At 37.1% G+C, this 17,180-nt stretch overlaps 1 protein-coding gene across 4 annotated transcripts in view; it reads right to left on the minus strand.

Annotated features, from left to right (window-relative positions):
• Positions 1-10,429: 10,429 nt before the first annotated feature.
• LOC307181042 (gamma-taxilin-like) overlaps positions 10,430-17,180 on the minus strand; it is a 61,603-nt gene continuing 54,852 nt past the window's right edge. For all 4 annotated transcript variants that reach the window (XM_079911812.1, XM_079911811.1, XM_079911810.1 and 1 more), the window contains 3 exons: positions 15,662-15,754; positions 13,598-13,693; positions 10,430-12,646 (listed from right to left, as the gene is read on the minus strand). In XM_079911812.1, coding sequence (XP_079767938.1) covers positions 12,326-12,646; positions 13,598-13,693; positions 15,662-15,754 — 510 coding nt within the window. In that variant the 3' untranslated portion in view covers positions 10,430-12,325. The remainder of the gene's footprint in view (positions 12,647-13,597; positions 13,694-15,661; positions 15,755-17,180) is intronic.

A 17,180-nucleotide genomic window follows, 5' to 3' on the forward strand; every position in this document is an offset into this window, starting at 1 on the left:
CATTCGGTAGTGTATATATGTCCATGCCACTCTCTCCCTTCGTCCCAGCTTACCCTTCCCCCTCCCCATGTCTTCAAGTCTATTCTCTATGTCTACATCTTTATTCCTGTCCTTCCCCTATGTTCTTCAGAACAATATATATATTTTTTAGTTTCCATATATAAGTGTTAGCATACAGTATTTGTTTTCCTCTTTCTGACTTACTTCACTCTGTATGACAGACTCTAGGTCCATCCACCTCACTACAAATAACTCAATTTCGTTTGTTTTTATGGCTGAGTAATATTCCATTGTATATATATGCCACATCTGCTTTATCCATTCATCTGTCAATGGACACTGAGGTTGCTTCCATGTAGTATTATAAAGAGCGCTGCAATGAACATTGTGGTACATGACTCTTTTTGAACTATCGTTTTCTCAGGATATATGCCCAGTAGTGGGATTGCTGGGTCGTATGGTAGTTCTATTTTTACTTTTTTAAGGAACCTCCATACTGTTCTCCATAGTGGCTTTATCAATTTACATTCTCACCAACAGTGCAAGAGAGTTCCTTTTTTTCTGCACCCTCTCCAGCATTTATTGTTTGTAGATTTTTTGGTGTTGGCCATTCTGGCTGGTGTGAGGTGATACCTCATTGCGGTTTTGAGTTGCATTTCCCTAATGATTAGTGATGTTGAGCATCCTTTCATGTGTTTGTTGGCAGTCTGTATATCTTCTTTGGAGAAATGTCTATTGAGGTCTTCTGCTCATTCTTGGATTGGGTTGATTGTTTTTTTTATATTGAGCTGCATCAGCTGCTTGTATACTTTGGAGATTAAACCTTTGTCAGTTGCTTCATTTGCAAATATTTTCTCCCATTCTTAGGGTTGTCTTCTTATCTTGTTTATGGTTTCCTTTGCTGTGCAAAGCCTTTGAAGTTACAGTAGGTCCCATTTGTTTATTTTTAGTTTTACTTCCCTTTTTTCTAGGAGGTGGGTCAAAAAGGATCTTGCTGTGATTTATGTCATAGAGTGTTCTATGTTTTCCTCTAAGAGTTTTATAGTGTCTGACATTACATTTAGGTCTTTTTCATGTCAATCCATTTTCAGTTGATTTTGGTGTATGGTATTAGGGAGTGTTCTAATTTAATTCTTTTACATGTAGCTGTCCTGTTTTCCCAGCATTGCTTATTGACGAGGCTATCTTTTCTCCATTGTATATTCTTGACTCATTTATCAAGTTAAGGTGACCATATGTGTGTGGGTTTATCTCTGGGTTTTCTGTCCTGTTCCATTGATTTATATTTCTATTTTTGTGTCAATACCATACTGTCTTGATTAATGTAGCTTTGTAGTATGGCCTGAAGTCGGAAACCTTGATTCCTCCAGCTCCATTTTTCTTTCTCAATATTGCTTCAGCTCTTCAGGATCTTTTGTGTTTCCATACAAATTGTGAAAATTTTTGTTCTTCTGTGAAAAATGCCATTGGTAGTTTGAAGGGAATGGATTGAATCTGTAGACTGCTTTGGGTAGTACAATCATTTTCACATTGTTTATTCTTCCAGTCCAGGAACATGGTATATCTCTGTATCTATTTGCATCATCTTTAATTTCTTTCAGCAGTATCTTTTAGTTTTCTGTGTACAGGTCTTTTGTCTCCTTATGTAGGTTTATTCCTAGGTAGTTTATTCTTTGTGTTTCAATGGTAAATGGGAGAGTTTCCTTAACTTCTCTTTCAGATTTTTCATCATTCGTGTATAGGAATGCAAGAGATTTCTGTGCATTAAGTTTGTATCCTGCTAATTTACCAAATTCCTTCATTAGGTCTGGTAGTTTTCTGATAGCATCTTCAGGATTCTCTGTGTATACTATCTTGTCATCTGCCAACAGTGAGAGTTTTACTTCTTTTCCAATTTAGATTCCTTTTATGTCTTTTTCTTCTTCTCTGATTGCTGTGGCTAAAACTTCCAAAACTATGTTAAATAATAGTGGTGAGAGTGGGCAACCTTGCATTTTTCCTGATCTTAGAGGAAATGGTTTCAATTTTTCACCTTTGAGAATGATGTTGGCTGTGGGTTTTTCGTAGATGGACTTTATTATGTTGAGGTAAGTTCCCTCTATGCTTACTTTCTGGAGGGTTTTTATCATAAATCAGTGTTGAATTTTGTCAAAACCTTTTCCTGCATATATTGAGATTATCATATAGTTTTTATCCTTTACTTTGTTAATATGGTATATCACACTTATTGATTTGCATATATTGAAGAATTCTTGCATTCCTGGGATAAACCCCACTTGATCATGGTATATGAGCCTTTTAATTTGCTGTTGGATTCTGTTTGCTAGTATTTTGTTTAGGATATTTGCAGCTATGTTCATCAATGTATTGGCCTGTAAGGTGTGTGTATTTGTGTGCGTTTGTGTGTGTGTGTGTGTGAAATATCCGTATCTGGTTTAGTATCAGGGTGATGAAGGCCTCATCATCATCAGTTTGGAAGTGTCTCCACCTCTGCAGTTTTTTGGAATACTTTCAAAAGGTTACGTGTTAACTCTTCTTTAAATCTTTGGTAGAATTCACGTGTTAAACCAACCAGTCCTGGACATTTGTTTCTTGGGGTTTTTTAAATTACTGATTCAATTTCAGTATTAGTAATTGGTCATATTTTCTATTTCTTCCTTGTTCAGTCTTGGGAGATTGTACCTTTCAAAGAATTTCTCCATTTTTTTTAGGTTTTCCATTTTATTGGTGTACAGCTGCCTGTAGTAGTCTCTTATGATCCTTAGTATTTCTGTGGTGTCAGTTGTAACTTCTTTTAATTTCCAGTTTTATTGATTTGGGCACTCTCCCTTTTTCTCTTGTTGAGTCTGCCTAGAATTTATCAATTTTGTTTATCTTTTCATAGAACAAGCTTTTAGTTTCATAAATCTTTTCTATTGTTTTTTAATTTCTATTTTATTTATTTCTCCTCTGATTTTTATGACTTCTTTAGTGGTATATAGTTTAGCCTCCACAACTTCATACTATTTTGAAGGGTTGGTTTTTTTTTCTTGTTGTTGATTTCTAATTTTACAGTGTTGTGATCATCAAAGGTACTTGAGATGATTTTAATTTTTGTAAATTTACCAAGGCTTGTTTTGTGGTCTAGTCTGTGATCCATCCTGGAGAATATTACATGTGCACTTGAAAAGAATGCATATTCTGCTGCTTTCAGATGGAATGCTCTATAAACATTAAGTCCATTTGGTCTAGTGTGTTATTTAAATCCTGTGTTTCCTTATTGATTTTCTGTCTGGATGATCTGTCCTTTGATGTAAGTGGGGTGTTGAAGTCCCCTACTATTATGGTGTTACTGTCAATTTCCCCTTTTATGTTTGTTAATATTTTCTTTATATACTGAGGTGTTCTTATGTTGGGTGCATTTATATTTAAAATTGCTATATTTTTTTCTTGGATTGGTCCCTTGATCATTGTGTAGTGGTCTTCTTTCTCTCTTATAACAGTCTTTATTTTAGAGTCTGTTTTGTCTGATATAAGTATTGCTACTCTAGCTTTCTCTTTATTTCCATTTGCATGGAATAACTTTTTCCATACCTTCACTGTCAATCTGTGTGTGTCTTTAGATCTGAAGTGAGTCTCTTGTAAGCAGTCTATATGGGTCCTGTATTTTTATACGTCACCCACTCTATGTCTTTTGTTTGGCGCATTTATTCCATTTATATTTAAGGTAATTATCAATATGTTCTTATAGCCATATTGTTCATTGTTTTGGGGTTGTTTTGAAGGTCTTCCCCCCACTCTTTTTCTTTGTTTTTTTAGCTTGAGATTTGATGATTAACTTTAGTGATATGTTTGGATATCTTTTTCTCTTTTGTGTATATCTATTATAGGTTTTTCTGGTTTGTGGTTATCATGGGTATTTGTATAGAAGACTATATACATACATGGTTGTTTAAAGCTGCTGGATTCTTAATTTCAAATGCATTTTGAATTCCCTATATTCATACTCTCTTTCTTCCATGATTACTGTTTTTGATATCATATTTTACATCTAATTGTTTTTGTATCCCTCAATTGCTTATTGTAGACACAGATTATTTTAAAAAAGTTTTGTCTTTTAACTTTTTAACCTTTTAACTAGCTCTGTGTGTGCATGATTTCATACCTTTACTGTATGCTTGCCATTACTGGGGAGTTTTTCCTTCCATAGTTTTCTTGTTTCCTGCTGTGGCTTTTCCTTTTCCTTTTCTTTTCTTTCTTTTTTTTTTTTCTAGAGGAAGTATTTTCAAATTTGTGGTAAATCACGTTTGGTGGTGGTGAACTCTTTTAGATTTTGAGTGTCTGTAAAATTTTTTTATTTCTCCATCCAATCCGAATGAGAGCCATGCTGTTTAGAGTATTCTTGTTTGTAGCTTTTCCCCTTCCATTACTTTGAATATATCATTACAGTCCCTTCTGGCCTGCAGAGTTTCTGCTGAAGAATCAACTGATAGCCTAACAGGAGTTGCCTGGTATATTATTTGCTGCTTTTCCCATACTGCTTGTAATATTCCCTCTTTATCTTTATTTTTTTCATTTTGATTGCTATGTGTCTTAGTGTGTTCCTTTTTGGGTTAATCCTGTATGAGACTCTCTGTGTTTTCTGGACTTGGTTGACTGTTTGCTTTCCTAGGTCTAGGAGATTTTCAGCTATTAGCTCTTCATATATTTTCTCAAGGACTTTCTCATTCAATTCTCTTTCTGGGACCCTATAATGCAAATATTAGTGCCCTTGATATTGTCTCAGTTATCTCTTAAACTGTCCTCACTTCTTTTTATTATTTTTTCTTTTTTTTTTCTGTTCAGTGGCAGTGATTTCCACTATTCTATCTTCCAGCTCACTGGTCCCTCCCTCTGAGTCATTTAGTCAACTATTGATTCCTTCTAGTGTATTTTTCATTTCAGTTATTGTATTCTTCATCTGTCAGGTTGTTATTTATATTTTCTACCTCTTTGTTAAATCCTTCTAACTGCTTACTCTGTGTATCCATTCTCTTACCGAGTTCTTTGATAATTTTTACTATCATTACTCTGAATTCTTGCTCAGGTAGATTACGTAACTCCACTGTACTTAGTTCTTTTTCTGGGGGGTTAATCTTGATCAATAATCTGGAAATTATTCATTTGCTGTCTCATTTTGTTTAAGGTTCTATTGGCATTTTTCTGTATGTTGTAGGGTATTTACGTTTCTTGGAGAAGTGGCAATCTGTAGGAGACATCCTATTCCTGCCAGCAGTTTACTTTCCTCTCATTGCTTGAGGTATATGCTCCAGGGGTTCCCCCTCAAAGGGCTGCATGGTCCTTCTTTCACGGTTAGCTGACCATGTCAATGGTCTTGTAGGCTTGCTTGGCCCCTGGTCCTGCCTTATGTGGATGCTATTGCCTACAGTTTGGTGGGGCCTTGTCATGAGGTGGCTGGTTGCCGAATCCTAGGGGCCCCTGGAGCTAGTGCTGGTCTATTTGTTGGTGGAGCAGGGTCCTGACTGGGACCCTGGGGCTTTTGCCCACCCAGTGACAGGTGAATGCAGACCCTGGGGTTAGTACCAGACTACTGACAGGCAGAGCTGGTTCCTGGAGTCTGGCTGTATGGCCCAGGGATCCTAGAGCTCATTTCAGATCATGGTGGGGGACGTGGGGAGGGAAGATTTCTGATACTGTTGGGTATGGGGCCCAGGATGTCAGAATGATCGTTTTTGGCCTGTTTGTGGGCAGAGCCAGGGCCCAGCTGGTCAGAGTAAGGTCTGGCATGCATTGCAGGATCATAGTTTTTTGCTTCTCAGGACTGCTCTCTGGTGGGTGAGGCTGATCTAGAGGTTTTGCCAGGCTTCAAGGTGGGAGGTGCTGGTGCCTGTCCAGTTGTTCATGAATCTGGCTCTTGGCCTGCTGGTAGGCTGGACTCTTTTTAGGGACATGTTTAGAGGTGGATGTGGGCTCTTCAGTCTTTAGGCAGCCTGTCTGTTGATGGGAGCCAACAGGCTGTTTGGGTAGGGCCAGGTCTTGCATTAATGATCCAAGATATGAGGTACCAGGAGTGTTCACATGGCTGAATGTTCCCCAAAATGGCTGCCACCAGTGTCTAAGTCCCCAGGGTGAGTTGTAGCTTCCCACTCTCTCACCAGGAGACTCTCCAAGATCAGCAGGTAGGGCTCGCCCAAGCTCCTATAAAATTACAGGGTTTGCCCTCGGTCGTTGTGCACGTGAGGTTTTGTGTGCATCCTTTAATAGTAAAGTCTCTAGTCTTTGGGACTTTTGCAGCTAAGCCCCACTAGGCTTCAAAGGCAAATGTTCCACAGGCTTGGCTGGGAAGTCTGATGTGGGGCTCAGAACTCTCACTCATGTGGGAGAACCTCTATAATATAATTATTATAGAGTCTGCCCTGGGGGATTCGGGACTTGATTATATTGAAAATCTGGTCCTCCTACCCCTCTTGTTGTGTTTCTTCTTTACATCTTTAGTTGTGGAAAATCTTTTCTGGTAGATTCTAGACTTTTTCTCTGATGGTCATTATGCAGACAGTTGTGATTATAGAGTGTTTGTGAGAGGAGGTGAGCTCAGGGTCTTGCTACTCTGCCACCTTGGCCACACTCTTCAATCCATTATTGAGGGTACATATTAATGTCCCCAAACATTATTGTATTATTATTTCTCCTTTTAGCTCTCTTAGTGTTTGCTTTATACATTTATGTGTCCCACACATTTTCAGCTGTTGGTTGCATAAATATTTATAATTGTTCTATCTTCTTAATGGATTAATGTTCATTATCATAATGAAATTCCTTGTCTGTCATTTTTAGTTTAAACTCCATTTTATCTGATATAAATATGGCTAACACTTCTGCCTCTTCCTCTTCCTCCCCCTCCTATCTCTCCTTCTCATTTGTCTTCTCTTTGTTTCAGGTTCCCTTTGCTTGAAATGCCTTTTACCATCTCTTCACTATTGGTCTGTGTCTATTTTAGATATTGTATTATTGGAACTTATGGTTTATTCATTCAGCCATTCTAGGTCTATGTACTGATAAGTAAGGACTTCTTTTTTTAACATCTTTATTGGAGTATAACTGCTTTACAATGGTGTGTTAGTTTCTGCTTTATAACAAAGTGAATCAGTTATACGTATACATATGTTCCCATATCTCTTCCCTCTTGCATCTCCCTCCCTTCCACCCTCTCTATCCCACCTCTCTAGGTGGTCACAAAGCACTGAGCTGATCTCCCTCTGCTATTCAGCTGCTTCCCACTAGCTATCTATTTTACGTTTGGTAGTGTATATATTCATTGTGGCTCATAATTCCTGCAGTCTTTTTGTCCCTTTTCAATTTTTTTTTCCTTTTTACTCCTGTGACCTCCTACCTTCCATGTCATTGATTTTTCTGTAAATCTCTACTGAATTCTTCAGTTATTTTATTTTTCAACTCAGAGCTTTCTGTTTGCCTTCTTTGATGTTTGCTATTTCCTCATTGAACTTTTTATCTTCAGTCATCATTTTCCTAATTTTGTTTCACAGTCAGTATGTGTTTTCTTGTAGTTCACCAAACTTCCTTAAGTGAGTTACCCTGAATTTGTCTGACAGTTCACAGTTTTCCTTTTCTTTTGGGTCAGTTATTAGTGTTTTATTTGATGTCACATCTACCTGATTTCTGTGAACCTTTATTTCTTATGTTGTTACCTGTACATTTGAGTAATGGAACTCCTCTTCCAGACTTTACAGGTTTACTCTGGCAGAGAGAGTTTTTCACCAGTCAGCTCAGTTTGGTTTTCTGGGTTTGGTTTTCTGAAAACCATTTCTGGGAAAGTCCTTGGGCAGGTGGGTCCTGTTCTTATTATTTATTTGGGAGATGAACAATTCTTCAAGTTCTGAGAATGGGATGGAGGGATGCGACCCTGGCTTAGAACAGTTAGGCTTCCTGGTTCTCTATGCAGGTTAAGCTATAGAGTACACTACACATTTGCCTAGGATCTCTGGTCAGGCTTACTACATGGTCAGGATTGGGTACTCTTTTCAGTAGTAGATGAGGCTATGAATTAGCTTCTTTGCCATGACAGGCAGCAAGGTGTATCCCAGGACCTGCACAGCTCATTGTCTGGGGATCCAAGTCAGCCATTAGTGTGCACTAAATTCCCTGGTCAGGTCATACTCTCTATTCAAGTGTCACTAAACATAGGCTGTTGCATGGGCTTTGCAGCTTCCCATGTGATCTGGTTTGGTCTCCAGTCTGGACATGCTGACGGCTGTGTTCTACAAAAAATGGGGTTACAGGTTAGATTCCCTGCAGTGGGAGAAGCCGCTCTAAAACCAGCAGCTCTTGTTTTCTTATCCCATGCCAACCCCCATTCTAGTTCCCTGGCCAAACTGGGCCACTGTCTTTGTTCTCTAAACCATGTTTTTGTCTGCAATACTCTCACTACAGTGCTGCTGAGCCCCCTAACTTTCAGGTCTTTTTGTCAGGACTTCTGGTGAGATGGAACTGAAAGGCATTCTCCATAGGAGTTGTGGCTATGTTCCAGCCCCCTTGCCTGGATGGGAAGAGGACGTGCTGCTTCAGGCATATCTCAATTTCCAAAACAGCCTCACTGGTTGGGAGGGGCTGAGGGTTACACTCAGCCCTAGCTATGAATTAACCCCCTACCTATCGGTAGCAGGGGACACCTCCATGGCTGACACTGACTTTAATCTGGGAGTAATCAGCTCTGCCCAACTGCCTCTTAGCTTGAACATCCCTGGACTGCATAGCTTCCAGTTATCATTGACCCTTCTGGTCATGGGACTTGAAAGCACTTTCCAGTGGGTGGTGCTTCGACTCAGCACCTTGACTGGGCAAAGACAAACTGATATCTAGGGCAGGCAAATCTAGTTTGTGGATCCTCATCAGGCAGATATGCACCCCACCAAGTTACCTGCCAAGAACGTGCCAACTTAGTTCTGCGGATGAGAAAATCAGTGGTTGAGATTGACTGGATGCTGCAGGCGTAAACTCAGCCTGCCAAAACTCACATGCTGGTTTTTGCAAGTCCCTGCTCCATCACAGTCAGATACCCAATGGTTGTGCCCAAAAAAACTCTACATTGCCCACAGTGTGAGCTCAGATTACAGGTTCCCGCAAAGCAACCCACAATGCTGAGGATAATGCTAATTGTCCCTCCTGGGTTCTTTCTTCCCAATGGGGTAACCAACCAGAGGGTCAGAGGAACCTCTTCACATGGTGCTGCGTTTGACTGGGGGAAGTTTCCTCTTACCCTCTTAATGTGCTCTGTCTTGGTCTCAGATGCAGGGGTGTGCTTTAGGCTCACCTCCCCCCCACCATATTTTAGGATTCTATGTTGTCTTGTTCAGAATGGTTGTTAATTTTCCCAGTGTGGGGGAGCAAACTCAGGAAAGACCCATGTCCCAATCTTGGTGACATCATCTCACCTCCTGACTAAATTTTGAGGAATTTCTACTCATTCCCATACCAGCTACACAATTTTACATTTCCCTAAGCAATTTACAAGAGTTCTAATCTCTCCAAAACTTCATCTTATTGTTATTTTGCCTATTTCATTTTTGGACTAGCTGGTATGAAAAGGTACCTCATGATTCTGATTTGCATTTCCCTAGAGATTACTAAAGTTTCATTTCCTACCTTATTACATACCTTCTTTGGAGAAGTGTCTATTCACTTTCTTTCCCAAAATTTTTACTGTTGTCTTTTTGTTGTTGAGTTGTAAGAGTTCTTTGTATATTCTGGTTAGTATAACCTTATGCAACATATGATTAAGAAATACTTTCTCTCATTTTATAATTAGCTTTTCATTTTCTAGAAAATGTTCTTTGATGTAAACTTTTGTAAATTTAGTTGTTGCAATAGAGGGGCTGACTCTCAGCATTTTCCAACCATTGTTCACAATATTTCTCTTGACCTCTATTGTTTAGTGATGTATCTGGACACTCAAGACAAATATTAGTTTTCTTCTAGGTTGTTCAACCAAAAAATAAAAATTTGCTGCTTTGCTTATGTAGACTTAGGTAAACACAATTTTTGGTTATCAAAACATAATTGAATAAAAGACACTGAAACTCCATATACAGATATCCCTTACTAAGGTCATCTAAGACTAAAGAAATTCATAGTTTTTAAAGCCTTGGCAAAAGTTACACTACAGCTATCTTCTAAAACACCTACTTTAAAAGAAAAAAATAAGGTGTGAACCAAACTCTGGCTGAATAAAATGACTTCTGCCAGTCAGTCAGGGGGTGGTATCCTTTACCCCACACCCCACCCACTTATTTAAATGGTACAGTAATTACCTATGCTTCCAAGGCCTGAGAAATCAGCCATTCACAATTATCTTTTCAGTTGATTATTGTCATATGAAGTCACATTAAGTTAAAAGAATACACAGAGACAGTTAAATTAGTCATTACATATTTACTGAACCTTTAACAGAGTAGATGAAATAAAATTCACATTTATGAAAAATCTACAAAATGTCTTTGAATTGCAAAATAAGACTGTCTCAATTTTTTATCTTCAGGAAAAATGTAAGCTGTAAAAATAAAGCAGTGTATTTAGCACTTTTCAGTTTTTCATTTACAGTTTGAAAGAGGTAGGTAATTCTGCAACACCTGAGAAATGTATGGTGATAGCCAACTGTAATAAAAGTTTCAAAAGTAACTAAAAAAAATTGGTCTCATAACCACAGAATGTCTTCCTACACATCTCAAAATAAAATGGTAATTTATTCTACATCCACATTTTTTCTGTACCTTGGTATCCACTGCCACTATAGATTTTACAACTCTAGAAAATTCCATAAAATGGTGCAACGAGCACAATTCAACTCTTCGCAACCTTTAAACTTTTCATCATCCAGCTAAAGTGTTTTCAAACAAGGGTTGAGGAAAAAAAGGGTCATATAATAACAATTAGCCAGAGGAAGATTTCTGAAGGGAAACCAAATACATCCCAAACATAACCCAGATATACCTTTGTATATCTCTGTATTATTTCACACAATTATCTAATATACCTAGCTACACCCAAAACAGTAGACTTAAATGTTGTCAACCACATTGCTTTCAGCCCAAGATTTACTTTCCACAGAAAACAAGTGCCACAAAGAAGTGTGGTGTGCCACACAACTACCTTAACATTAAATGTCAGGATCTTACATGCAGCAGGATTCTGGTGAAATATGATCAATCACATTAGTTTTAAGGTAAATTCTTACTTCTAACATACATGTTCATTTCCTCTCATAGAAGTGAGTCCAATATTTAACTCAGTAACTAAAGGAGATATTTATAAAAATTTGTTAAAGAACTTTATCTGCTTTTGTTAATTTTGGTAGGGTAGTTAGTCAATTTTCATGTACTTTGTTTTGCTTTCATGTACTGTCTGGTCCCTTGATCATCAAGGTCAGTGATGGAACTTTTTAAGTATCTCACATTCGGGGCTCTCTTTCCCATTATATAATTAAATTTTGAATCCATTTTAGATCATAAATGTGACAGGAACATATAAATAAGATTATTCAGCTGTTAGATATCAAACTAACAAAGTTAAATAAAGAACAAACTTCAGAAAACTTCCCCCTTCTAAATACTATTTTTTTTCTTCAATCATCTGTTCCAACCTGTAACTAAAGGAATACAAATATTTTTAATTCACATTCAACCTGTCTGTCCAACAACTTGCCTGAATATAATGCCTTCTCTACAAATGACATCTTCATTTACATATTCTGCCACAACTTTGAAGGAGTCAAAACTTGCAGTTATCTCAGTTTAAGTGATAAAAATATTATCAAAAACTAATCTGAATCAAATATGCTGTGTTTTTTCATATCACATACTGCACTTTTATTTCTACCTGGCATTTAAACGAGCTACTAGACAAAAGTAATCATCTTTATATTTTCTTTTACATTAATGAACTAGAATTTAAATTAGTATTAGTTTTTACAAAAAGGAACCATTATCAGACAAGTGTCAATTTAATTCTGATAAATATATGCAAGAGGCAGGGAGAAGGCAATGAGCAGATGAACCGATACATTCAAAGGAGAAGGCAATGAACACATACAGTCCAATGAAGGAAAAAGAAGGCAGATGTGTATAATACAGCTTTGGAAAAATGTATACATTAAAACAACACCTAACTGCTAAGCAGCCTCCTGTACCATGTAGTACAACAGCTAAGAAAATACAGATATGGTAGAAAAAGTAAGAAAATTTTCATCACAAAAGGAAGAGGAACTACTATAGAAAAGTTATATGCAAAATATATCTCTCATTACAGTGATCACACTTCATCTTAGTCAACTGAATCAATGCCCAGAAAAGATCACGTGGAGAGGATCTTTTAAGCTGCATTTTGTTTCATTTGTTCCTTTGGGCTTAGCCTTCAGGTTGCCTCCTGGAGCTCTTTTAGAGGAGGTGTTCAGCTCTTTCTTAGAATCAAGAGCAGTGCAGGGCTGTATTACAGGTGTTGCTGAATCTACATCCGCTGCTTTTACACAGACCTGCTCTTTCAGGATTTCCACCTTCTCACTGAGCTCATTTCTTTCCATCTGAAGAGCTCTGCACAGCTTCTCTAATCGTTCCAGTTTTATCTGAAAGGGCTTGTACTCTTTATCACGGACAGTTTTCTGGGGAAAAAAAGACAAAATTTATGGAACCTTCATATTTGGAAACACAAGTTAGGTTATTATGTACAAAACTAAGTTATCTGAGCCAATCTGTAAACTACTTTTTATCATTTCTTGAACACCACTATATTTAAATAGTTACAACTATTCGGGAGCAATGCAAAAATTAAATTCTCTTGTATTTCTTGAAAGCAAGCAAAATCCACTTCTTGACTTAATAAGTACTAAGTAGACTTAATAAAGTATTATGGAAATTCAGGATCTTAATTTAAAATGCTATAAGTAAGAAGATGAAAGTTCTTATTTCTACAAGTTTTCTTTCCTTCCACCACTTTTGAGTTCCAATATTTTCTCTTGTGAAATATTATAAATTACTCTTATCAAGTATATTAAAGTGAGAAAATTACTAACTGCAAATGAAATACATTTCAACCTTATTTACAGCAAACCAGACAAACAGTACAGTGTTGCCTTTTGTAAAATAATAAGTCAAGGTAGAAAAGCAGCTGAGTTTGTGCTCTCTCCATAAAAAATATAAAGAAAGTTGTGTTTTCTGAAGAGCAGAGTCTCTCAGGTTGCAGCCTTCCAACGAGAGCATCAGTATTACCATAATACATGAAAGAAATGCAAATTCTTGGACCACACCAGATATTTAACTAATTAACTATGGGGGAACAGCACACCAGGTTTAACAAGTTTATTCTGCAAAAGTTCAAGTTTGCTATGGAACAAAGCCAAACCCAGATACTTTATAGCTGTCTACACCATAAACATGAGCTAACTGATTAAGAAAAAAAGTTTAAACGCCTCTCTCACAACAATCTAAATCACTGTATTAAAGAGAACATATAATCAAACCTACAGTTACCTAGCAAACCTTCGTAAGTTCTAGCCTGCATTAATACTGAAATAAATGAGCATTTTCTATTCAGTCATGTAAAATCTTCTCACCTCTTCAGCCATTTGCAGAAGTGCTTTATTATTATTTTCCCATTTGGTACGCCATATTATCATTTCTTTTTCCAGTTTTTTAATTTTCTTTGTCATCTGTGAACCAACAAAATTGCAAATTTAAATTCTAAACTGCCTGACCCACCACAAAAACATTTTATAATGTTCTTCTAATCCCTCAACACTCACTGTACTTGTCTCACATGGCTGATAGCTATTTATATCTTTATAAAAGTGGCTGTGATGGTCTGTTACATGCAGAGCTAACAGAAGTCCCTATGGTAGAGCAGTAGGAACCAAAGTTGAGACCTGCATATTATGAGAAAAACATATTTGATCTCCTCAGTTTCACAGGAAGCAGCAGCACATGGAAACTTCAGATACCACATTCTGAACTCTCAATTAGGGTTGGAGTGCAATTCATTCCAGCTGGAGGTAACAAGAGATGAGAACTCCTTCTCCCCAAGTTGTACGAAAAAAGTGTCCATGTTCTCGAGTAACTCATCAGATTCTTGGAAGGACAGAGATTCACAGCCCCCAACAGATTTAAGAATCATAAGACATATTAGTATCAGAACTAGAGGCAGGATAACAAGTGATCACGAAAAATACTTTAATTATTAAATCCTTAGCTTTAATCATCCTCACAACTCACAAGACAGTTTTATTTCAGACTTTGTTAAAGATAAAATGATTCAAAAAATGACGTCCCATGCTACAAGATCTCAGTTTTCAGAAATTCAGAATAAGATTCAGGTATGCTGGTCTATCACCCTTGTTTCTAATAATACTTTATTGTTGGTCTGCACATTAGGTCTTTTCTAGGTAGAGATATTGAGTCAGGCACTGTTGAGGGAAACAAGGATAAGACAGAGCCAATGCCGTGTGCCACGGTATTTTAATTACCCACAAAATACCACCATGCAGTGAGACAAAGACTATGTGGCTTGAGTGCTGATCTGTAGTAACCTCTACAGCCACTAGCAGAGAGGAATGTGTTCCAGTCCAAAGGATTCTCCAGCAGGATAACAAATTTGGGAGTCCCCGTCTTAAACTGTCCTTCATCAAAAGCATACATGTGTTGGAGTCCAGCTGACACTTCCACTGTGTCCCTCGACCAAAGCCTCAACTGAGAGGACTGTCACTGAATTCTCCACATTACTGGGTGTAAAAATACCTGAAGGTGGTAAACAGAGCACTTAACATCGCCAAGCACTATTTGAAATACAGCAGATACATTTATTACTTTCATTTTTAAGAATAAAGGAACAAAAAGGAATAGAAAGGTTAAACAACTGGCCCATGGTCTACAATAAATGACAACAATTATTGATCCAAGAAATGTGACTGCCAGGCATGTGCTCTAAACCACTATGTTTGTTAAGATTTAATAATAATCATGACTAATACCTATTGAACGCTTACAAAATTCCAGGCCCTACTGTTACTTATCCTCCATTGACCACCTTTTATAAAAAATCCCAATTTTAAGGGGAAATGCCAAGCTAAACAGCTTGCCCCAAGGAATTCACACAACGCAAACAAGAGATCTCAGTTCCAGCATCCATGCTCCAAACCAAGGTACTCCCTGCTTATTTTGAGAAAGAGGCAGGTAACTATACACTTTAAAATTGTCCTTTAGCCCATATTCTGAACTAGAATGACCCAAAACATTTTTGTACACCAAACTTTAACTACTTTATAAATTTTATAAAGATGTCTCTCTATATTATATGTATAGAGATCAAATTTAAAAGACTAAAAACATTTTAGGCAAATAATCTACCAATGTTTTATGAAAGAACTGGGAGTGATCATCTGAAGTGACTCTTTTAAAAATCTACTCCTAACAACAATTCGCCTTTAGTACAAAAATTTAATTTTAAGAGTATTAAGATCATTAGCAACTTGGGGTAATTTCAGGGCAAAATTTCTAAATAAGCCAGCAGAGGATAAGAAAAGATAAAGTTAAGATCAGGATCAGACTCCATCCAAATAGTAATTATGCTTAAAATAACCTCTTATAAATTTAGTAGTGATATTCTACTAAAAATATGTAAATACCTTTTCCATTTCCTGCCTGAAGGTTGTAAACAGTTCATTGCTTTTTGCCATGGTAGTCTGGAATTCTTCAAACTTATCCATATAAACAGAAAGCTACAGAAAAAAGTATCAAATATTCTGAGTTCCAGATAAGTGACATAAAATCCCAAAGACTATCAAAATAACACAGTGTGGCGAAACATTAGTTACTTGTTATAAGTGATAAAAAATGAGGGCAAATGCATAATAAATCTTTGAGCAGACATAAATGGCTAAAATTCTTATAACTCACTGAAATGCACTGAGACTTACGAAATTTTGTTGGTCTAATGTAACTGTACATGTTTAAAATGTACATTTACTAGCTCCATTTCACCAATATAAACTACAGTGGTATAACTACACATTTCATATAATTATAATGCTTTATGCACTACCCTTCTCCTTACATTTGTAAAACTGTTCTTAGAAAAAGATCAATCTTTCAGAGTACAACCTGCATAATTATTAGCTTGATATCAAGGCTATGTCTTTCCGTACCTAAGCAGGAAAATACAACAGAAGTCAAAGAATAGTTTGGCTGAAGGAGAAAGAATTTAGTGGGAGTACGGTTGAGAAAAAGATCTTCGAAAAGAGGCAGAAACAACAATTTTTATTTTAACCCCTATCCTCAAGGAATTTTTATTCTAGCTGGGAAAATAATGCTAACTGACAAGACTAAAGAGAATACAGAATGCAGAGTCACCTTTTCCTCTTCCACAGAAAATGAGTTCAGTTGGGGAGGGGAGTGCTACTGTAATATAACTGTATTATCTTCAAGACGAGGAAACAGAGGTTCAGAAAATAAAGTGGTTTGCCAGAGAAGTAGAAAAGAATAAAAGATGGAGGACAAAAAAAGTGGCTTTTCCACTTTCATTAGTGCTATATTAGGAATATTAAATAGATCCATGTGAATAGGATGGGGAGGGAGTAGGATACGATGCAATGACACTTAAGGGAGATTAGAAGTTATGGCAGTTTTAGCATGGTCCATTTTTACTGAAAATGGAACATCCAAGTATCCTGTTCCACCTGAGAGTTCAGTGCTGGCCAATACTGTGTAGTTAGTAAGTGGTAACTACCATACACTTGAACTTATGTGCCTACATTACTAAACAGTGGTCAAGACACACCAGTAAGACTATGAAATCATCAATGAAAGCTGGAAACTGACATAGTAAGAACATACAATGAGACTAATACTTGGAAAGGACAGCCACATTTAGGGAGCAGGTGGCAGTAAAGAAAACTAATGATTAGATAGGAAATGTCAAAAAGTGACACGTCCCTAACAACAGAAATTGCACTGATAACATTACAACAGAATCAGAGCTGGCCTGTGAGCTTGGTAAATAGGTCCTCTTGGTGTCTCATCCTGGAGAAATTATCAATGACTCCCACATTAAAGACCATCTCCCAAAGCAAATACAGACTTTCTTATACACTCTCCACATCAATTCTCTTCTCCATTTATATGAATCACTGAGTATACAGGGATAAT

This window comes from Stenella coeruleoalba, assembly GCF_951394435.1.
Source record: "Stenella coeruleoalba genome assembly, chromosome: Y".
Taxonomy (NCBI): Eukaryota; Metazoa; Chordata; class Mammalia; order Artiodactyla; family Delphinidae; genus Stenella; species Stenella coeruleoalba.